This window comes from Meriones unguiculatus, chromosome 8, assembly GCF_030254825.1.
Source record: "Meriones unguiculatus strain TT.TT164.6M chromosome 8, Bangor_MerUng_6.1, whole genome shotgun sequence".
Lineage (NCBI taxonomy): Eukaryota > Metazoa > Chordata > Mammalia > Rodentia > Muridae > Meriones > Meriones unguiculatus.
This window is the reverse complement of record NC_083356.1, coordinates 90107261-90132191: the sequence shown is the minus strand read 5'-3', so window position 1 is coordinate 90132191 and position 24931 is coordinate 90107261. Positions and strand designations below refer to the sequence as shown.

The window sequence follows — 24931 nt, the reverse complement described above, 5'->3', positions numbered from 1 at the left end:
ATCCTGTCATTCTGGTCAGCTGAGGCTGCAGACTCAGCCACGATTAACCATTGAAGTGAAAAGAGACCAGCACCACTGAAGTGAAAACTTTGCATACCCTGGATAATTGATGCTAGTTAGCTGGAACTAAGACATTAGTGGTGGTTAAGAAGAGACCAGCATCACTGAGGTGAAATATTCTGGGCCATGTTGTCTCAGAGTCAGCACACAGAAGCTGTGCTCCAGAGGCACCCAAGGTTGTACCTTATGCTGGCAGCCGAACCTGGCAGAGTTAGAGTTACCCAGGTGGTACTTGTTTTGAAGGTACGGAGGGTTCATGGAGAGCAGCTGAGGCTTGCCACTGGGAAAGGCCAGGAGAGGCCATTGGTGAAGATGCAGCATCGATGGCAGTTGAAGGCCCAGGACTGAAGGCATCATGCAGATAAGTTGAGGCCTGGCACCATGAAGAGAGCCTATGTCCAGGTATTGATGATAGAGCAGCCCAGTTGCAGCAGCAGACCCCAGCGTTTTGGAGATTCTAGGACCATGGGATGACCACCAAAAACAATAGCAGTCCTAGCTTAGAAGACAAACTGCGTGTGCTGCAGAGGGTGGAGTTGAAGAAGAGATCCAAGCCTTGGAAGAGTCCAGAAGATGGTGAGTGATTCCTAGACATTGGTTGGAGTTTGCTTTGGCTTTCATCTGATTGTGTTTGTGCCCTGATTCTCCCCTCTTGAAGTAAAGTATTTAATTTTTTTTTTACAAGAGTTCCCAGCTGAAAAACTTTGAACTTTTAAAAGAGATTTTGGAGTTTTAGAGAGATTAGATATTTTAAAAAAAAGTGAAAATTTTAATGTTTGATTTTTTTTAAGTTTAAACCGTAGGACTTTTAGAATTATATTTTTAATGTAAGATCTTGGGGATGAATAGGAAAGGAATGGTGGGGGTTTAATAGTCACATGTCTATGTGTCAAGTTGACAAAGGGTCAGTTTGCTGGATAGTTTTATGTCAACTTGATACACAATATAGTTATCTGAAAGGAGCGAACCTCACTTGAGAAAATGCCTCCATAAGACCTGGCTGTAAGCTTACATTGGGCTGGTAGTTCTGGGTGCTATAAGAAAGCAGGTTGAGTAAGCTAGGGGAAGCAAGCCAGTAAGCAGCCCCGCTTCGTGGCCTCTGTATTAGCTCCTGCCTCCAGGTTCTTTCCCTGTTTGAGTTCCTGTCCTGACTTCCTTAAGTGATGAACAGATGAATACGGAAGAGTAAGCAAATAAACCCTTTTCTCCCCAGCTTGCTTTTTGATCATGGTCTTTTGTCACAGCAATAGAAACCCAACTAAAACAACTAGCTTATTCTTTTTTAAAATATTTTTTTTTAAGATTTATTTTGTGTATGTTAAGTGTTTTGCTCACATTCATGTATGTGCAGTGCCTGAGGTCAGGTGTTGGATGCCCTGGAACTGGAGTTATGAATGGTTGTAAGATAGCAAGCATGTGGGTGCTGAGAACTGACCCTGGCAGCTCTGCAAGAGTAACAAGAACTCTTGACTTCTGAGCCAACCTTCAGACCCAACCCTGTTATTCTTTATGCTTAAAATGTCTACAGAACTCTGGCTCCTGACTAAAGTTCCTGAAGAGAAAATTCCTCAGCCTGACAAACCCTAGGAAATATCTTGATGCCTTGAAATGTCTTAACACATGGGCCTGGATTAATTCCGACTTTATTTGTACAATGTTTCGTGAACCTTTAGATGCCTGCTCAAGTAGATCTCATGTATGCCAGTTGAGGTACATATGAAAAAAGCTCAAGTTCAGAGAAGCAAAGGCATCTGCCCAAGGTCACACCGCTAACATCAGAATTAGGGATAGAGCCCAGTTCAACCTCTTTCCCACAGTATCATGCCTTTGTGAGTTAATGTCCATGATCCCCCGATGCTGGGCTATGTGGCATACACAGCTTAGAGTTCCTGGCTAAATTATGCACTGGAGGCTTTACAGTGTTGTTGTATGCTTTTACTTCTTTCTTCCAGAAGAAGTCCTGGGCCTGTGGTAGCTCTCTTGTACACTGGGAGGGTAACTCTCCAAAGCAGGTGACAGAGCTTGGAAGTGACCTGACTCGGATCCAGGGTGACATATTTGGATGAATACTTTGAGTTTGCAAAAAGACCAAAGTCATTCTCAAACCAAATAGTTACAGAATTCTCTGCTTCCTTTTCCTATTCTATCACCATTTACTTAAGAGTAAGTATGCCATGTTGAATAAGAAAAGCTGGGTCTCTCTCCCAGGAGCTTTGATTGGTTTGCTTCCATCGCTGACAACACCCACAGGGGTAACAGCCTGTAACCTAGTGTCTTGCTGCTTTGACTAGGGCTCCTCCAAGTTGCACACACACATAGCCCCAGTATGATGCAAAGCCATCTGTGGGAATGAAGGAAGAGAAGGAGCGGCAGTCTTAGCTTATCCCAATGTTTCTTCACTTCTATTTTGAGTATTCCTAAAATGCTATCTATAGTAGTAATCAAAACACTATACACACATATACATAGTATACATTCAATTTTATTTTTATTTTATTGATAGGAATTCCTGGATTAAAAAGAGGGTGGAAACCATTGCCTTAGGAGGGGAAAAAAAAGGGAGCCAGGCATGGTGATACACACCTGAAATCCAAGCTGCATGGAGACAGGAAGATTGGGAGTTCAGTCAGTCTGGGCTACACAGTGAGACCCTGGATCAACAAGGAGGAGAAGTGGGGTAGGGGAAGGAAAAAGGGAGAAGGGGGAAGAGTAGTTTTGCACTTCGGGCCAACCACACTTTTCATCTTTTTCTTCCACTCAGAAGTGTATGCTACTGGTGACAATTGCTGGGTAAGATCTCTAATTACACTCAAAATGACAATGCTTGCTTCTGCCCCTTTCCACCGCATCTCAGCTCCTTTGGGAACACTGGAAAGAGGCAGTAGGCCAAGAGAAGTGGGGAGTGAGTTACCTAGCCTTTACTGAATCATGCCCCAAAGATGGTTCTCCAAGTGATAGCAGGTATATTCTCCAGGCCAGTTCTTGCAGGTTTGTTTCCCAGCTCCTGTGAAATGATGTTTCCTGTTCTTTGACAAATAAACCAGAGCAATGAGAATCAGCCTGAAGTTACCAGTTCTTGTCTCCATGGTGATACTGAAATTTGAAGGAACTTACCTATTCAATATAATCACCACTTGTGCAAAAACAGGGGCAGAGCCTGTGAGGGGTCATGGGAAAGATCTGAAGTCATGCTCCGCACGATCAGGGCAACTGCTAAAGATGAACTCGGAAAGGAAAGTTGAGCTCACCAGCTCACCAGTCTTCTCACCTGAGCCCCCACACAGCTTTCTCATACCCAGGCAGCTCCACGAACAGGAAACCCCACAGGGGCACTGCTGGGAGTATGGTTTAGTTACCTTTCTATCACCCTTTTACAGAAAGGTGTGCCTAAGTCTTCACAGTATGCAAAAGTCTGGGCATAGTATTTAGATAGGAACTCCCAATTAGGAAATAATCTTTCATAGCACTTAAAAATACTACCACTACATATGTCATTTCCTCAGTATATCTTTTCATTTCATGCTAGTCTTTGGGGTACAACGAATTCTAGGATAGTTATGAACCCACCCCAACCCACATCCTTCTAACTCTCATACTCAAATCTTCTAGGAACTTATTTATTTATTATTTATACAGTATTCTGCCTGAATTTGTGCCTGCAGGCAAGAGGGCACTAGATCTCACTATAGATGATTATAAGCCTCCATGTGGTTGCTGGGAATCGAACTCAGGACCTTTGGAAGAACAGCCAGTGCTCCTAACTTCTGAGCCATCTCTCTAGCCCTTTTGGAAACTTCTTGATTCTAGCGTGGTTATAATTCTAAGTACTCATGTTTAAGCAAGAGGACACATTTAACTACACACAGTTAAATGTGACCAGTAAGATCCAACCAGAAAGAGACCAACACATGGTAGATTATTTAAGCTACTAACTTGAGGCTGTACCATTCCCACGTGTTCATGGAATAACCAGGAGAAGCCTAGCTGTATTAGAGTGGATATAATTAATCATTACATGTATAACTATTATAATAATAGCTATACTTATATAGCACTTACTGTATGTAGTTTATCCATGCAAATTTAACACTCCAACAGTTTTATGAGGTAGCTTCTAAGCTCACTGGTATTTGTCAGGTGATAAAACTAAGAAATGGAGAGGTCACATCCTAGGAGTTGCACTGCAGGATCATTCTAGTGGTTCATCCTAGAACATGGAGCCATTCATTGTTGAGGACTGAAACCTCGCATTTCAGTCTCTCAACTTAAATACATTCTCGCCTGTCCTGAACTCTGCATCGTTGGCTGTTTATATGTTTGAAGTCTAACTACTATTTATTTGCAGAGCTGTGCTCAATTTCATTATGTTGCTGAGGCTTAGAAAAAAATTCAAATTCAATTCTGATTCTTCCCTGGTTACTAGAACCAATTCATGTAGCTTCTTGGAGAAACAAATTCCTAGATTACTTGGGAAATATTGTTGGCTTATTTCTGTATGTAGCATCATGAATGGTAGAGTTCATCCAGGAAACAATGTAGCTAAGCCAGCCCAGATACCTGGGGTTGGGAAGAGGAACCACAAAAGGCATCTCTGTGGATTCACTTTGGTAGCATGGCCCTGGAAAAAGATACCCTGTTGTCTGTTAGAGGCTTCCCAGGACTTACAGCATTCTAGACAATGCCAGTATCTGATAATCCCTTCTTCTGGCAGGGGGAACCCTCTGATGATTAAAATTTTACATTGCAGTTTAACAGTGCACAGCATTAAGAGTTTTCTCTCTCAAGTCACCCAGTTTTTAACACAACAAAGCAAGTGCCATTATCCTGTTTTCAGATGAAGGACTTTTCCAAATTCAAACTACACAAGAGCACATATCCATCAGGGCTCTCTAGGGCCCAGTTTGTAACCATTATAATGGACTGCTTCCATGCAGGGTCCACTTCTGTGTACATGACCTCATGTTATAGGGAAGGAATATTTGCTGGCCCAGAGGCCATTGGATAGGATGGCTTTTGTTTGTTTTGTTAGTGTCTGTTTGTTTATTTATTTTTGAAATTTCACTGGTCATTGAGTACAGACAGTGATTAATTGTGGTTGGGATGTTTGCAGAACACACACAGAACCACAGGCTGGTACACATGATGAAAGGCTACGTGCTCTCTCCTGCTGTGGGGTGGAGTCCCAACAGTCAGATGGCCTCTTCTAGGCCCTGACCCCTTTTGATCTGCTTTCCTGTCCGTGCATAATCTTTAGTGCTCACCTTGTATTTCGAGTCTCTTGCACCTTCCGCCACAGCTTCTTATTTTCCAGGAGACAGACAGGTAATTCACTCCAAATGCCTGACCTACACTTACCTGTGCGTTCTGGTCAACTTCCTATAACTCTAGCAAAATACTCTAGGGTTTTAAAACTTCCCAACCTTTGATACTCAGAATAGATACACTTGCTTTCCTACCTGTGAAAGGGAAAAAAAGGAGAAATAGGAGTAAGGCTGCAGCCAACTGTCGTGTCCCCATGACTGCAGCTGAGGATCCTGCACTGAAAATGCTGGGGTGAGCTGTCTTATAGATTTTGGGGTGTTTTGGATTTTAGAATATTTACATATATATAATGAGGCATCTTGGGAATTAGACCCCAGATTAATTTTTTGTGTGTACCTTTTACAAACATACACACTGAGGTAACTTAACACAAAAATTATATTGCATCTGACTTTTGACTGTGAGTCATCATGTGCTATTAGGTGTGGAATTTTCCACCAGAGATATGATATTTTCACTAAACTACTTTTGCCTTTTGGAGGATTTAAATTTCAGGTTAAGAATGGTCTATGTATATTAGAAACACACACAGACACACCTCAGGGCTGGGATGGCATTTAATCAACAAGTCTGGAAATTTATGGTAGGCTGGTATTTAAAATAATTATAAAGTTTACGCACTTGAAGAATGCTATTCTTCAGAGGAGATTTTCATGCTCTTTAGTTTTAGGCCCGTTCATTGTGTATGAGTTTATGTGTGTATGTGAGTGTGTGTTACTGGGATTTGACCCTAGAACTTCATACATGCTAGATAAGAACTGTACAACTGAACAGTATTCCCAGGACTTTTTACATTTTTCATTTTGAGACAGGGTCTCACTTAGTTGCCCAGCCTTTGAAACCACTTTCTAGTCTTGAACTTGTCATCTTCGTGCCTCAATTTTGGACTAGTTGTATACCAGGGCTGACTTTTTTTTTTTTCTGGCTCTTAACATTGCACCCAACATATTTTTTCTAAAACACAAACCTAGTCATAGAACTCTTTAAAAGTCTATACAGTAGTTTCTGATCAATACATAGTAAAAAACAAAACAAAACAAAACAAACAAACAAAAAAAAACCATGGTACCTAGCCCCTGTGGCTCTTCCAGCATTTTCTTTCATACTTTAACCCCCAAGCCTTAACATGCACTATTCTGCTGTATCTAGCACATCTTCAATATACTATCATGTATCACATACTCTCTTTTGCCTAATTCCTATTCATTTCCCACCAGTTATGTTTTAAGCCTTACCCCTATAAGCAGAGTCAGCAGACACGCGATGTCCCTGCCCTGTCCCTTATCATTATCGTACTTACATGCTTATTTGTCTGTCCCCTCCATCCATTCAATGAGGGCAGGGAATGAGCCTGTCTTGCTTACCAGGATCTCCACTGCTTCACACAGGGTGTCAGACACGATGCCATGTAGTAAAGATTTATTAGGTGAATAAAGATAGCAATGATACCTGTAAGAGCTTCCGAATCGCTTCCGTCAGAATTGTTGAGAGGATAACCAAAAATTACTGATACCTCAACTAGGCAACTATGGAGAACATGCGTGTGTCATGGTCCTCATTAGCAAACACCTCATCATATTCCAGGGTAAGCATCTACACACCCATCTTCAACTTCCACTCCCTAACGATCCTAGTATTACATGGGCTATCGGTCTTCTGTAGACTCCGAGCCACAGGTATTTAGGTAACTCTCCTAAGCCATTATTTCAGTCTTGATTATCTTGGGTCTCATGATTGAGCAGGTATGTACAATTTGCAGCCAAGTGCCAGTGTGTCCAGGATAGCTAACACATTTGTAGATGACAATATTATACTACAGTATCAAATGATGTTGAACACCCCTGAAAAGCATGACGTTCAAAGTGGGGCCGATATTATTCACTTTCTTAACCACGGTGGGTTAAGACACACTCAGTTGACATCAATTTTGGCTGCTTCTGGAATCAGTTTTCTAATTATTACATAATGCAAGTCTGTCCATAGTTTACACAGACATATGTTCCCAAACTGGCTCAATTTAGGCAGTGGGTTTTTTTTTTTTTTTTTAAAATTCCAGTTTGAACCTCCACACTCTTCTATGTCAGCAGATACTTGGTATTGTCTGGAGTCACTTTTGATCATTAAAACTTGGAAGAGGGTGCTACTGACAGAGCTGTGAGGGAAGGGACACTGTGAAACATCTTAGAATGTACAAGGCAGCCCCTTCAATCAGAAATGACCTGGTCCCAAAGGTCATTAGTACCAAGGCTGAGAAGCCCTCTGTCGAGGTGACACTTGCCAGACTCTTGAGAAACAGGAGTTAAGGCCTATTCACTGATGTCATCCTTTCTAAGATCCATGGGAACAAAGTGGAAAAGAGCAGGTTCCAAACCAGTAGGAATGCTGGGACTATTCCCTTGCTTAATGTCTGAAAGAGAGATTTGTAGGCTCTCCAGTAGAGTATTTGCCTTTGGGAAATTTTTCTACATGGATCCTTGGCACAGATCATTAACTATCCTATGGAAATTTCATAATGCATGATATTTAGCACAGAGTTCAGCAGTCTTGTATGTAAATGGGGGCTTGGGGAAAATGGAATCATATTTGAATTTGTTTTTCACATTGAAAAGTTTCATGTCATTTTCTTTCTCTAAAGGTATAAACATCTAGACAAAAATATCCACTTGAAATGTGAGATGTGAACTACCGCCCTTCTACACGCACAGTCCAATGTATTTGTACTTAACTCATGAAGGCATAATGTTACAAAAAACATTTGTATATTATGAAGCCGTATGGCATCAAATTTCCAATTTATAGACAACTTTGTATTTACATAACAAATCATTAAATCAACCATTTTTCAGGTTTATAAAAGGTCATTGAGGTACACACACAGTGTGTATAAAAGCAGATAAGGCTGATTATACATATTTACAGTAGATACAAATTAACGTTCATATTTGAAGATAATACTTCCAACATTTTTTTTTCTTTTCAGACTCCCCGTTGTTAGGATTTCCCATGATTCTGCTGTTTACTGCTTTTTGAATCACTGATTTAATACTCATTTTGGATTGTTTACACATATGAATTATTAATGTTCTTATATCTTTGGCTAATGTAAACATGATAGAGAGAAAAAAATGATAAACTAACAGCATATGGTGGGTTGGCATATCTTGAGTTTTGCATCATATCACTTGGGCACAAATGGTCAAAAGAAATGGGTATTAGTTGAGAGATTTAGAATATTGGCTTTCTCTTCAGAAAAAACAGTGCTACCAACTTCCTAAACATCTTACCAGAACTTAAATCCTAATGCAAAATTGCTGTGACTTGCAGGAGAAGACCACACACTGCATGGATGGTCACCACCATTAACAACAATGTGTTATTATCATCCGAAATGAAAAATCAACTCCTGTGGTCTGTGAATCTTCAGAAAACTTACAGAAGGTGAACTATTGACCTCAGCTCCTCCCAAACTGCTGCGCTGTTACAAAGTAAGAAGGCCCATGTTTACTTTAAAGACAGACACAGCAAAACTCCCACATCAGGGTCTTAATAAATGACTAAGTGTGGCTCATGATATCATATGGGATGAATGCTCTTCAAGTACTTTCATTCAAAGTGCATCTGAAAACATATGTTCCAAATATTTTCCTTTAAATGCATTTTGAAAGCAGGTCCTAAATTGCCTGTAATGCTACAAGACATCATACAGGGCCTTCTAGTTAATTTTTACTCATTTGAAACAATCTGTTAAAATTACTTAGACGTGTAGTTTATTCTGTGTGCTTCCTGGAACTGTGAAGGGACAGGAAATGAATTACATTTCCCTTAGTACTTAGGACAACTAAAGGGAAAAAAAAATCTCATTCTTTCCCAATGCTTTATTTTTTTTTCCTTTAAAAATGTTATTTTAGGAAATAAAAATTTTACTCTCATAGAAGGGCTAGTTTTCATTTAAAAATAATTTGACTTCAATACAAAAAGAAGGAAAGATGAAGTATGAGTGACCAGTTTTAAAATTGTAAGGTAGGTATAACATTTAAAAAAGTGTTACAGCTTTGCATGACCTAAAATCCTGACAGTATTTACATTCCCTGCTTATGTGAACCCATGGAACTGTAAGAGAAAGGAGAAAGGACCATTGGACAGAGGCAACTAGATCTTGCACGTACAGCAAAGCTACAGGCAACAGAGAGGTCATGGTGGAAACAGATTCTGCATGGTTTCCTGCTGCAAAGTATATCATGATGCCCATGGAACTCACTCAAAACACCCAGAGAAGGTGTGGTTCAGTCAGTCTAAAGAGGCTAAACCATCTTCTGTACAGCAACACATAACACATGCAGACACACTGAACACACAAACATGTCTATGTCTATCTGAGGGTAAACACAACTATGGACACAGCAGGAAAAAGAGAGTTGATGCAAAAGAAAAACATCAGTGGCTTAAACAGACCAAACATATCAACTTGTAACAAACATGTATTTCCTACATGACACAGAAGATTACTTTATGTGATTGACTGAAGGCCTGGGCAGTTGTGCGACCCTCTATCTTGATACCCAACCCCTTCCCCAAAGACAAAATGAACATACCCACCAAAGAAGTACTCCTAAATGTAGCTATTTGTATTCCACCAGGCTTGAGGATAAGGGCTGAGGTGGGAACAGAGTAGACAGACAAAAAAGATCTGGGGGGAAATCTCAGAAGAAACAACTTGGGTTTTGTCTCCTCCCCCCCCCCCCCCCCGAGTTCCTGGAACTCTGTTCCCTGATAGGATTGAGGAGTTTAGGAGGTCACGGTATCTAGGAGCCCAGAGCCTGGCAAGGGACAATCTTCCTGGCAGCTGAGTGCAGGGTTACACAGTGACCAGAACTAGAGGACCGGCAGTGCTTTCTTGGGTTTTGGCTGAAGACTGGTTCCAAGAAAGAGGGATAACAGATCCTTTCTTCCGACAGTCTGTAGCTGAGGTTGTCTGAAATTTTGTTTATGCCATCATAACATAGAATTGGGAAACAGATGGGAGCTGCATACACTGAGCTCCATTATTACTCATTACCTTGTATTTGACAATGGCTCACAGTTTTAGGTTTGTATATTTGTAATGGAGTTAACTTTCTACATTTTTTTTTACATTTTTCTTATTTAATGTAACATAAATAACTTGGGTAATAACACTTAACCCACATATTTCAGCCATATATTATATATATATATATATGATGTGAATGGTATAAATAATTCTGTAAATAAAATAAATCTGATATGCTACATAATACTAATAAAATTACATTGCTCATAATTTTGCAAGCCACTTTCACTTCTGGGTAAAGTGGCATTGATGAATGATATAAAATGTGGTTTGACTTACTTTTGCTACAAAAAATAAAAACTGAACTGTTATCATCCTTATGTTTGTTGATGATTTCAAAGTGTGGCTTCTGCCTCCATGTGTAGAAATGAAAAGTTTTACCGTGTCAGATGTTGTCTGCCAAAAACAAAACCAAACCAAAACCAAAAAAACTTTGATGCTGAGAATCATTGGTGGAAAACAAGTTCAACAAGTGGTTATAAAAAACTTACTAAATAAATGATTAAGTTAAATAGTTCATCTACTTTTTTTTAATTTTATAAAACCTATTCTGTTGTAAAACTTAGTTTTTAAAAAATGCCCAAAATGGAACAGTCCTATCACCTTTCCAGGGTAGGAAAAGGGGACTAAAAGAATGTAAGAGCCATAGAATAGGGAGGTGTGCTCTGATGTGTCCTGACCAGTTCACCCGTGAAGTCCCTGAAGCTGTGGGTTATCTGCACAAGGGCTGCACTTGATTGAACATGTCAACATTTCACCATGGATGGTGGAGGTGCCCATGTGGCCCCAAGTCCACTCTGAGGGACTATCCGCAGCTTATGATTGCTGGGTAGCCTCCTCAGCTTCCCTCCTGGTGTAGCCACAAATTGCCCTTGCTCCAGTAAGTAACCGCCCGCCCATGCTCAGGCAAGGAACTGTAATCAATCTCAGTAGTCAGACACTGAAAGACATGAACCTAGGGTGGGGACATATTGGAAAGAGGGAGGAGAGAAAGGAGTTGGAATGGAGGATGGGAAGTGACTCAAATTCATTATATAAATGTATAAAACTATAGAACAACAAGAATGTAACAAACGGTTGAGCTCCTGAATTCTTGATTTAGGCCATGAGCACTCATCCCTTCAGAAATATGCAGGCTTCCTAGACACCCAAACCTGAGTCTTGCGCTTCTGGGTAAGGTTCCTGCTAGAGAGACATTATAAATGGACACTCTGTGTGCAGTGTTTGTTATAATTTGTGGGTTACATCATCATGCCTTTTTCTCTGCTGTTAAATACAAAACCAGCATCTTTTACATTATCATAGAAAAGCATTTAGGTTGTATTTTTATTTATCACTTTACACTGGTAGTCTCTGGTAGGTGTACTCCATAGAAACCAAAGATTTTTTTTTACACTATTTCTTTGTACAATAAAAGATAAAGTGTGCATTAAGTATGCTTGTACATGACAATATTGTACAATATTTACATTTCTAATATCGCCATGAAATTCTGTATTTTCTATATACAACACTGAAAATTCTTCAGAAACATTTGGACTATTTCTTATAATTACAATTTTAGTATAATAGAAAACATTTCTTAGCAATCACTTGACCATTTATCACTTTGTTCACACAGGGACTTTTGATTGTTTTGTTTTAAACATTCATTTTCCTTCCTGATCAAAGTATGTCTCCATCGCTGTTCCTTTTAGCACCCTGTGGTGGTGGTAGCTATCTGCCATAGTTTACATACTGATCCAACAATGGCCATAGTAATACCTACATACAGATGTATCTGTGCGTGCTCCTTTGATAAGCACGGTGTCAATGGAACAGTCTCTGTTATCTGGAGATCTTCCTCCTCTTGGGTTTGGGAGGCCTCATTTGTCTGTCACCCTGTGGGATCTGGTGAACCTGAAAAAAAAAAAAAGGTGGAAAAAAAACACAACAGGAAGATTGAAATAAAAAACACCATATGACTTCTGACAAAGAAATAGGGTAGAAAGTGGTCTGCCTTACTTTTCATCACTGATATCCTAAGACACTTTAAAACTTTAGGAAGATCTAAGTCTGGACACTGTCTCAACCAGGGATGGGCAGTGGAAGAAACTAACAATCAGCATGACACTCAGAAGACTCCCCTGAACGGTGGACACACTGAGAGCGGGAGGACTGCCAGCCAGTGATCCCTGGATTAACAATCTCGCTGTGTCCTGCGGAGTCAGGAAAGTGCAGAGCACATATTCTTTTGTTCTCATCCTCACACTACTTGTTTGTATAACTACTACAAAGTGTCAAAGTTCAGAACGTCCGCATGCAGCTCAGTCCAAGGATGGTTGTTCATGACAAGAGTCAGCGTGGACAGTAGAACGTCACTGCCTTTCACTGGCAGGACTGAGCTTGTGTAAGCTGGGAAGAATAATTAATAGAACTCACTATTATATACTAATATAGGAACTAGAAGCATTTAATTCTGTGTGTCACATTGAGAAAGGGTTGAAGGGTACAAGAGCATTAGATAGCAGATACATTTTGAGGGACAGGAGGTAAATAACTGGGTCTCCCAATTGGAACATGGCTACTGATGTCAAAGAATGAAATAAGCCCCAGAAGGTAGAGGAGACATAACGCTGTGGGCAAAGTAAATGTTTAACAGATAGCATCTGGAGATAAGCCGTTTCCGTGGTGTAAATACTTCTATCACGGCCAATTTTAACCTATTAACATGATGTCACAGTTAGAGTTAGGAAAACAATCAGTTGCTTTAAGGATATGCTTCAGGTTTAAAGCTTGCGGGCTAACTTAGCTGTGAGTGCTTGCCAAACACTCATAAAGCCCTAGATTCAATTCCCAACACTGAGCCAACTAAAACAAAAGTTTGAACAACAGGGAAGGCTAACTGTCTTTAGTCAGAGGTAAAATTATTTTTAAAAATAGTATTTAAAACTTTAAGATAATGCTCAGGAGCTTCCCAGACTGCCTCTTTCTCCAGACCCTTTCCACATGTTTTTAAAACAAGTAAACTGAAATGCAGAAATGAGGAGTTATGTAATTAAGGAAGGAGTCTTTCCCACAACAGCAAATTAATAATCTATGGATCATCTATATCCTGAAAATGTATTTCACTAACTAGATAGTGTTTTAATATTTTTTGTGTGTAAGTGCTTTAATATCTTTCAAATGACTCTAGACATGATAAATTTTAGTTTTCAGTTCTCAAGAAAGTTGGGGTAGCTCCAATGAAACTCATGGCTCAACTCTGCTGGAGTGTGAAGGCGAAGATGCCTCTGCAGAACACAGTCCAAGACAGCCTCATCAGCTGCCAGTGCCTGGTGGCCACCAAGGCAAATATCCCAAGGCAGAGAGTACTGAGACAGGGGCCGAACCATTTTTATCTTTTCCTTGAAAGGTGTGTTGCAGAATGCATTTCCAAACCCACCTGAGTTGAAGAAGTCTGGATTCGTAGAAGTTATGCTGATGATCCTCCATGCCCTCTCTTTCATTGTTATCAAGTGGGACTGGATGCAAAGGACGTACTGAACACGGAACACATCATGGTCCCATGGAGTGGTGGGCACTTCACAAAGACAGACCCGGGCCAGCGAGTGGCTGAGTGGAGTGGCACCTTCCTCAGCAGTCACCAGAATTAAGTGGGCCGTGGCCTTTGGTGCGGAGATTCTAGCCTGGGGGTGGTCAGCAGTCTACGCAGCATATCTTTGTTGGCAATTCTCAATTCTAGAACTGTTGCTTTTAAATCTCACCCTGTTACTTACAGATTCTCTATACCTGGTCACAGAAGATACTGAGTTGATGGGTACTGGTCTACACCTACGCGTTTATCATTGATCAAACTTTTGATCTCACTTTTTTTTTCAATGGATGGAGTGAAGTTGCACCGCTGAATATTTTGCTTACAGTGATGGTCACTGCTATTCACAGTCAAATGTAGAAAGCTGGGGTTGGGACCTCACCATATTGCTGCTGATACTTAACAAACCTTTTTAGGAATACAAGAGTTACTTATCTCTGGGGAAAAAAAATGCCATCATTAATACAGGTTCTTTTTTCTTAAATGCTTTTCTGCTACCAATGTTTTCCTTTTCTAGGAGCTTAGTATTACTATGCTTTAAGTTCCTTCACAATATTCAAGTGAGTTTACCAAAAAAGTGTTAAAGCAGTTCATTTTCAAAGAAACACAGTATAATGGCAAAAATAAATTAACTTACAGTCCCAGACATTTTGTCCAGTTCACTCATGGCCTCGTGAATAGCAGCTTCTAAATGGTTATTTAGCTTTCCACTTCTGGAATGAACGAAAACAACATGACAGATGAACAGATTAAAGAAACGAAAAACCTCTGTTTAATTCCCTAATCCAAAGACAAAGATATCAATTCTACCAGAGAAAGTGAATGTAGATTCACATGTGGAAAATTCAGGCGATAAGGCGTCACTCTGGGGTCCCACCACTGAACAGTAATGACTGAAGCACCACCACTTAAAGCTCAGCACAGGGAGCTCGCCACGGTGTGCGTCTTCCGCATTCTGGGGAAGAAGATTGGGTCAGGGGCTCTGTGGCCTCCACTACACTGCTTCCCACAGACCGCAGCATGCCCCAGTGTCTCTTGCCTGGCTGTTTCTAGGACACTGGGCTGAACTGCAAGCTCTGGCCACTAGGGAGCTCCCTCTGCCATTTCTGGATCATCTCAGCTATGTAGAATTGAGCAAAAGGAAAGCTGAATTCTGCTGCACTGTCCAGGTAGGAAATAACGTATCACCTTGTCACACCCGAGGCCCAGAGGCGGGTTTCACCCCATTTTCCCTGGATCTGATGTGATCCTGTTCAGCAGACACACAGCGATTGTCTCGGGAGCCTATCGCTCCTCTGACTGTTGCTCTGCACTCAGCATTCCAGTTCATGTCTTACATTAGTAACACATGCCATTTTTAAAATCGACATTGGTGAGGCTGTTGTGCCCATTACTCCAGTCAGGCAAACTAACCTCTGCAGCCACACATCCCTTGTTTACCCTACCTTACTTCTCCTCATTTATACACATAGAGTACTCCCGGTCTTCTGAATATGCAGGCAGTCTATGGCAGTTATCCCATCAGGACGACTGATAGGAATGTGGCTGAAGCAAACTCCTATCATTAGCATGGCTTTTCAAGAGCTAAGACCCATCTCAGCAACGACATGGACGTTGGGAATTCGCAGCTGTGGGAGGAAACACGCTCCAACTTTGGTGGAACGCCTTTACATGAGGTCTCTCTACTCACCACAGCACTCCCTAGGTTTTATCTTTAACGTGCAATGACCTGACAATTGCTATATTTTGTTTCTTCCTGTGCCTTCCAGACACTTATCTACCTTTGAGTATTACACTTCCAGGCATACCAGGAATGCTGTGTAGATGTGATAAGTAGCTTAAGTGTACATAAATGGTCCTATATCTTGTCAAAACAACCGTGTATTTCCAACTGGAAGGAAAGATTAACCTACTAACTTTAATCAATTATAAAGATACTATCAACAATTCTCTCCAGCATTTGTTGGCCTCTAGCTGTAATATCCATCCTTCCTCCACTAATCTTAGAAAAAGTTAAAAATGCAGAGTTAAGGAAACAAAATAATCCCAATGTACCCATTCTCCAGAATGGGTTGTTGATAAATTACATGTTCTTAGTATTTTTTTTAATCAAAAGAGATAAAGCTGGTATTCTCAGCCACACTCTTTTCTGTATGTTTCCCTAGCTTATGTTTTACATAATACAATCATGGACAGAATTGTTTTATGGATTTAAACACACAGAAAGCTGTCATGATAAGCAGTTCATTTCTCCCCACTACTGTACCCTCCTCCTCCTCAGTATTATTGTGAGGCAGTGTCTTGCCAATGTAGAGCACCAGGCTGGCCTGGAACTCAGAATCCTCTGTCTCTGTGCTGGGATAAAAGACATGTGTCACCATACCAGTAACCCTGTGTAACATCTGTGTTTGGCTCTGGTTGGGCTAGGACCCTTTTTAAGGGCTATTTGGTGAGAGCCCTGACGATATCCCCCATGGGAAAATCCTCAACACCATCACACATCCTGCAGTACATTAAGTAGGTTTATCTTTAATTTGTCTTTTGGATTAAAGACAGACATTTAAAATTTTCAAATTTAAACAAAAATGGACTTATGTGTATGGCGTTTTGCTTTCAAGTAAGTTTGCACACAATGTACATGCCTGCTACCCACAGAGGCCAAAGAAGTAAATGGATCTCCTGGAACTGAATTTATGGATGGTTGTGAGCTACCTTGTGGGTCCAAGGAAGTGAACCTCCGTCCTCTGGAGGAGCAGCCAGTGCTCTTAACCACTGAACCCTCTGTCCAGTCCCCAAATGCATTTAAGTTTCAAGGATATTTATGTATTTTGATTGTAATATATTACAGATTAAAATGGACTATACCTAAAAAGTTCTAAATGGCTAAAAAGAAAATGAAACATTTCATTAAAAAATACATGAGGGAACCTTGCTCTCTTCCCATGAATCTTTTAAAAAACATATTTATGTGTGAAAGTGCACAAGCCATGGTATTGAGGTCAAAAATAGGTTATGGGAGTTGGTTCTCTCCAACCATGTCGATCCCAGGGCAAAACCCTCCCTTGAATTTTAAGAGTAAGAGTACTTACTATTTATTGAAAAACTTATATTTGCTAAAAATTGTTTTTTTTTAGCATCTTTACATATTATCTCATTTAATCTTTATAGGAATCTCACGACATAGGCATTGTGACAACTGTGTGTATATAATACTTTGTGATTTTTTTAGGTGAAAAGGTGAAATCATTTATAATTATATAATTAGAAAGATGTATATTTAACTATAAATATATAATTGTAAAAATTAGAAAAATGCATGTTTAGCTATAAAGAACTTTCCAAAAGAAGTCATTGTTTCCTATGAAGAACAAAGTAACATTATGATGAAAGTACAAAAATCATTTAACAACATTACTTATTGAATACAAAGTTAGAACACTAGAAACTCATTGTTCACGCAATTATTTAAAAAATTGTAAAAATATATGTAATATGGGCCAGTGAAACGGTTCAGTGGGTAGAGGCACTTGTTATCCAAGCCGGGTGACCTGATTTTGATTCGCAAAAGAGAACCAACTCCTACAAGTTGTCTTCTGAAAACTTATTTGCCATGGCAGCTGCACGTGACCCCACATAAACAAATAAAATTAAAAAATTAAAAGTTAATTTAGGCTAACCGGCACAATATCTCGTTTATACTAAACTTAAACAGGTACTAGGTAAAGGAACGATTATTTTTGGAAAGAGAATAAATACACAGTTATGGAGCATAAAATTATTTGAAGACATCATGAGAGCCAAGAAGAAAAAAATTTCAGCTATCACATCTACAGACTGGTTTTCCCCAGTATTTGTGCCGGGGACAAGTGTGCTCAAAAGAGGAAGAGAAAGCTCCGTGAGTTTATACAGGGAGCAATTAGTCAAATTTTGGTTTTCCAGTCCTGAGAGGCCCCCTGTGGAGTCTCTGCTAGTGTCTCTATTTCCTGCTGGCATTTAATAATAAACATTTTTACTAATGGACACTCTAACCCCTAATTGATTAAGCAATAGGCATTTATATAATCACGTTTCTAGTTATTAATGGAGATAATTGCCACTTCTCATCTCTTTTGACTATATTGTTATGTATCATCTTTATCTTCACTAACCAAAAAGAAAAAAGGCCAGGTAAAATCTGTGAATGTTACAAGATGCAAGCATGAGCTGAGAAATTACGTATTACTTTAAAAGCTTGTCACTGAAGAATGTCTGTGACTCATTTCAGGTAAGACATAACAAATTTGGACAAAACTGGAAAGTCAATAATTCTGTGCTCTGAAAATCTAATCCATAAAACAGTATGAAAATTTAGGACAATTTAAAAAGCTAAGTTGAATTTATTCTTTTTTTTTTTTGGTTTGGGAGTTTATATATGCATATGATTCATTTTCATAAAATTCATAACTCCCTTCTAGCTCTCCTCCCCTCCCACTTTTTCCTCCCAACTTCATGTGCTGCTGCTTCTTCTTCTGCTGAGTGCTGCTTTTATGTACATGAGTATACGGCTATTGACTAAAGCATGAGTGGCCTCTCAGGGCCATATCCCTGAAGAAAACTGACTCTACCTCCCACTGCCCCCCACCAGGCATCAGCTGCTAATAGCTCCCCAGCTAGAGGAAGACTTTCACTAGCCCCTCCCCTGTCAGGATGGAATTTCGGCTCTCCTGCTTCCCTGCAGATGTTTACTACCTGAGCTCTTATAGTCCTCCTGTTACTCCCTCTTCTGAGATGATCCTTGGATCTTAGAAGGTGTTAGACAACTGTCTTATCTAGGACTAAACACTTCACAGTCTCTTGTTCTTCACACGTTGACCAGTTATGGGTGTTTATACTAACCACCATCTATTAAAAAGAAGTTTCTCTGATGAGGGTGGAGCGATGTATTAATGTACCAAAATAAAGATTTTAGGGGAAGTTTATTACTATGCCCACTTAGCAGAATAATACTGGTAGTTTCTCCCCTAGGGGCTGTTACCTAGCCAGCCATGAATTGTTGGCCCAGTCAGTGGTACCAGGTACAAACTATGTCTTGTGGATCAGGCTTTAAATCCAATGTAAAAGTGGTTGTTTACGCCCTGATATCCAGGCCACTATTGTACTGGTACATTTGTGTTGCCAGTCTGGCCATTCCTGTAGGTTGTTGGGTTCACAGCTGGCTAAGAGAGTTGATTCTTTTTTTTTCCTAGTAGCCTACACAGCACCTTCTATATAGCACTATGAAAGCTATCCAGTAGAGAAGAAGCTTCCAAATTGTTACCAGGTTGATCTCTACACGTTCTATGACTCAAGTATGGTGGCATTTCCCAGTTTTAAAGTCAAAATATATCTGGCTCATTTTTATTACTTACCATTTTCCAGATTTATACAATATCAAGTAACCAAAAGAATTTGAACACATAGAAGGCTTACATCCCTTTGTAATTGAAAATAATAATGTCTCTAAAAGCTTTAGAAATTTTCTTTCATAGAGCCACTTTTTTTAGTAGAAGACATAGAGCCACTTTTTTTAGTAGAAGATTAACCTGAATTAAGTGTCAAAATATTACTAATTATTATGATTAGGATGCAATTACTATGTCAATTTAAAGATATTCATTTATGATATGGTAGTTTAAAATATTAATGATTAAAGTGACTACATAAAATTCTAAACGTTTACTATAACACGTTTCAACTGGCAAAAACATTGGATAATTTATTTCTCGTATTTTCACCTATATGTGCCAAATTCTGTGTCTAAAGTTCTCTATATTATCTATGCTATAACATCCTAAAGTAGCAATTAATATGCACATTTTAGAAATGTTGACTTTAGATTCAGAGAGATTAAGCAACATGCCCAGAGGGAGACAGCTATGAAGCAGCACACACATACACAAAATAAATAGGATTTGAATCCAGGTCGAGAATCAACCTCTTTTTTTTTTTGCATGATTGTGAAATCTTTATCTGCCCACTGCCTATAATTACCAATTCTAGCACACTGTGTGATGAATATTCACAGTTGGCGGTTTTCAGGCCCTGAAATGAAATGAGCTTATAAACTGTCAGTATTAATCTATTAATTACAGATAGGAAAATAGACTGATGTGTTTTTGAAACATGTTTACCAAAAGTATAATTAGGTATTCCTAACCGTGATTTAAAGTTTTTCCACAAAAAGTAAAGAATGGAGCAGCAAATGCCCAGGTACTAACTTGCACTCAGCAGTTAGCTAACATTTGTCACTTATTATTATTATTATTATTATTATTATTATTATTATTATTATTTTACACTTTATTCACTTTGTATCCCCCCATAAGCCCCTCCTGGTCCCAACCTCCCTTCCCCTTCTTCATGCATGCCCCTCCCCAAGTCCACTGATGGGGGAGGTCCTCCTCTCCTTCCTCCTGATCTTAGTCTATCAGATCACATCAGGAGTGGCTGCATTATCATCTTCTGTGGCCTGCTAAGGCTGCTCTCTCCTCAGGGGAAGGTGATCAAAGAGCAGGCCAATCAGTTTATGTCAGAGGCAGTCCCTCTTCCCATTACTATGTAACCCACTTGGGCACTGAACTGCCATGGATTACATCTGCTCAGGGGTTCTAGGTTATCTCCATGCCTGGTACTTGGTTGGAGTATGGGTCTCTGGGAAGACCCCTGTGTTCAAATCTTTTAGTTCTGTTGCTTTCCTTGTGGGGTTCCTGTCCTCTCCATAACCTACTATTTCCCACTTCTTACATAAGATTCCATGTACTCTGCCCAACAGTTGGCCATAGGTCTCAGTGTCTACTTTGATAGTCTGCAGGGCAGAGCCTTTCAGAGGCCCTCTGTGGCAGAAGAACCAACCTCTTAATCCTCTAAACCTCTTAATTCTCTTTTCAGACTTTTCTTCTTCTTAGTCGACAATGCTACTTAAATCTTTGTCACTATCGTGGTTTGAATGTAAAATGTTTCACATATTTCAATACTTGGTCCTGAGCTGGTACTGCTGTTTGGGAAGGTTGTTAAGCCTTCAGGAAGTGGAGTCTTGTTGTAAGACGTGGGCTACAGGGGGTTGGCCTTAAGGTTTTATAACCCAGCTCCTGTTGACTTCCTGTTGACTCTGCAATGTGACCAGCTAGCTTCTAGTTCTTGCCACCAAGCCTCACCATAGCCTGCAGCCAAGTGTTGCCTATCAGGAAGGATTGCGTGCCTCTGGAACTGTATGCCAAAATAAACCCTTTTCCCTTGAGTTGCTTTTGTCAGGGGTATTTTTCTCCCAGCAATAAGAAAGTAACTAAAAAAAAAAAAATCTTGTAGCGTTGGTGAGATGGCTCAGCTGCTAAGAGCACTGCTGCTTTTGCAGAGGACCTGGGTTCAGATCCCTGCTGCTTGCAACCCTGTGTAATTCCAGTTCTAGTGGATCTGACTCCCTCTTCTGAACTCCACAGGCACCAAGCACACCCATGGTGTACATACAATGCAGGCAGGCAGGCATATGCATGCATGCACACACACACACACACACACCCCAAAACAATAAACAAACCAAAATCATCCCCTCAAAAAAACAAAACAAAACAAAACAAAACAAAACAACTCTAAAAATAAAACATCCCACCTTTATTGTGGCTTTCCAGGAAAGTTTCATAGGAAGTGTAAAAAGGAGAGTGAATGTCTGTGATCTCCTTTCTCTACTTCCTTATTTTATTGAATAACCCAAGAATACTTTTTGCCACCAAAGGACTGAAAACTAGCCTTGCCATGGTCATGGTGGCCTTCAAGTTGCCCAACCCAATGGAGAAGTCTCATTCTTTTCTTACTGGATCTCTGTCGATTGTTTCAGTCTTTGTTTTGTTTCTCTTTTTGAGACAGGTTCTCCCTTTGTGGCCTGGGCTAGTCTTGAACTTATGGTGATCCTCCTGCTTCCCTCAACAGTTTCTACTTCCCTCCTAATCATGAAATCCCAAGCCCATGGTTGCTTTTCTTCCTATTTTGATCATCACCAGGTTTTCTTTATTTTACCACCTAAATAGTTCCTGAACACATTTCTTCTCTTCCACTCTCATTATTACTTGGATTCTTATCCTTCCTTGTCTCCTGGTATGAGCTCATCTAGATGATTTCTTTAACCACTAATACTGCTTTCTTAAGATTCCCCCTCTTATACATTTAAATCAAGGTGAGAAATCTGACTACTGGCCCCTTTTGGGTAATTCAAATAAAGAGTTGAATTACAAATATATTGGCTCCTGCTTAGACTTCTGGTCCTACCTCTTAAAATGTTCTATCTGATGCTTTCCAAAATTCAATACTGACCGTAAAAAATATTGTCCTACCTGACCCCATTTTTAAAGGTGTAAGGTTTGGCTTAGGTGTCATCTCTAAGAAACATTTGGGTTTTGTTGTTGTTGTTTTCTTTGAGTCAAGATCTCTCTACATAGTGCTGGCTGTCCCAGAACTCACCATCTAGACTTGCCTGGCCTTCAGTTCACAGAGATACACCTGCCTCTCCCCACTGAGTGCTGAGATTAAAGGCACATGCCAAGATGCCCTGCTCTAGGAACCATTCTTTGCTGAGTTCACTGTTACTTCTCTGTGTTTCTCATATATACTTATATATGACTTACATTTCTTACTATTTTCACATTTTAATTGTGTGTTTAAGAATCTGTCTCTAAGGGTAGTAGCACTGTGCCCGACACATATTTTTTTAAATAAGGATTAAATAAAATTGGAAATAGATGAATGAATAAATAAGTAATCTGGTTCAATATCAGTTATATAACTTTCAACTAGTTATATTTGGGTCTACGTGTCCTCTTCTACAAAGGGGCTCAGTAATTATTGCTTATTTTGTGATTGGGAGAATAACACAAAAGAAAACAACAGCCCTGTCTGGAAAATGCAAAACACTGCAGTGGGGACACCAGGCCAGCCACTGTATTTAGACAACAGCATAATAAATAAGGCTGCACTTTATTACCTCTGCTTTGTGTTTTCTTCTTTCACTTCAATCTGCATGCTAAATTGTATGATTACTTATGATAAAGGGCGTTGCTTTATAGTCCCATATCAAATCACCACAAACGGTAAACTGGCTCTAAAGAAACAATTTTAAAATTCTGTGTTACACACTACCTTTCAGAAAGAGCCTAACGGAAGATGTGCAGCAGGGGGAGAGATTCAGTTCATCTCACAGCAGTGTTTTAAGTATCTGGATGAAGTTACTTCACTTCTGTGTTACCAAATGTATCTTGCAAATAACCCAAGTACCAAATGCCCCAACACACAATTAAAATGTGCAAAGAACAAGGAATGTCATGTGCTTCCCTGGCAGAAGCATTTGGGATCTTTTACAGCAAAAGCAGGGGTATCACTGAGTATTAAACAATGACTCAACTATAAATGTATAACATCAGTATTTCACAATACCCCTCCTTTCTTTTAGCTTAATTTTCCTGGTCTTGTCCTACATCCAACCTTGGCAGGGGAAAAGAAACCTGGATCTTCTGCAGAAGAGTGACTACTAACTGTGTAAGTGAAAGCTGGTATTTTTTTTTTTTTAAAATAATGGCGAATGGGAATGGTGAGTGCTAGAGCATTTGTGTATTTATAACACTCTTGAGTTCTCTCCCCAGCATCACATAAGAGAAAATAAATAAAAAAAATACGATAAACTCTCAAAACAAAACCAACAAAGGCTAAGCCTATGTCTTAAGGGGTATGGGTAAGGATCATTTTGCAAATGAACAAAGATTAATGTGTAATTTTTTATTTTTTATTTTTGAGACAGGGTTTCTCTGTGTAGTCTTGGCTGTCCTGAGCTCATTTCTTAGACCAGGCTGGCCTCGAAGTCACAGAGATCCACCAGTCTGCCTACTGAGTGCTGGGATTAAAGGCGTGTGCCACCAACATCCAGGCAAATTAGTAGTAGCAGTGCTAGTAGCGGGTTTTTTCGAGACAGGGTTTGTGTGTGTGTGGCCCTGGGTGTCCTGGGACTCGTTCTATAGATCAGACAGACATCGGCTCGTCTCTGCCTTCCATGTTCCTGGGCTAAAGGCTTGTGCCATGACTGCCTTGCTTGTGATTTTGCTTAAAAAACAACCCAAAAACCATTTATTTAGTGTGTGTATGCCATGTGCACAGTGTGCCCACCCACATCATGGTGCACGTGTAGAGATCAGAGTACAACTTGCACGCGCTGATTTTTCTTCTTCCACTATGTGGATCTGAGGTTTTCAGCTCTGATCATCAGACTCGGGGGCAAGTATCTTTACTGAGTCAGCCATTTTGTCAGCTCTAGTATGTAATACTTGGTTGTTTGAAATGGGGAACTAAACAGGTATGTCGGCGGCATGGTTTAAAATAATCCTCTGTGTACACATAAAGAACTACATTTGCTTCTCTACTTAATATGAAATAACAATTACAACTCATAAACTACCTTATCATAGACTGCTTTGTAATATTATTACCTGTTTATCTGTGCATTTTATTCATCAAATAACAATCCAGAAAAACTTGAATACTAATGGTTCAAAGTTCAGTTTTGTACTTGAATTCCAAGAGAACTTATATTCAAGTTCATAACTGGTGAAACAACAGCAAAAATCTCTAGCATCACTTTGACCAGTGGGTAGGTAATCTGCTGAAGTTTTCACATGTGTGTAATTGGATGCTCCCCTCCCCAGTTTTTGAGTTGTAAACGACAGACTCACTAAACTTGTAGAGCATATTTAATTGCCATTAAAGAAATATTAATGACATTTTCTTTCCTATTAAGAAGGGGAACATGGAGAGAGGAAAGAATAGATAAAGAAGCAAATCCCACAGGCCATACAGACAGATTTCAGAGAAACTGGCGTGTCCATTATGGTCCT

The 24931-nt window shown here is 39.8% G+C and overlaps 1 protein-coding gene across 5 annotated transcripts in view; it reads right to left on the bottom strand.

The window, feature by feature from the left end:
* Positions 1-2574: 2574 nt before the first annotated feature.
* Positions 2575-24931, bottom strand: part of Mbd5 (methyl-CpG binding domain protein 5) — a 355636-nt gene continuing 333279 nt past the window's right edge. For all 5 annotated transcript variants that reach the window (XM_060390126.1, XM_060390125.1, XM_060390127.1 and 2 more), the window contains 2 exons: positions 14683-14758; positions 2575-12370 (listed from right to left, as the gene is read on the bottom strand). In XM_060390126.1, coding sequence (XP_060246109.1) covers positions 12299-12370; positions 14683-14758 — 148 coding nt within the window. In that variant the 3' untranslated portion in view covers positions 2575-12298. The remainder of the gene's footprint in view (positions 12371-14682; positions 14759-24931) is intronic.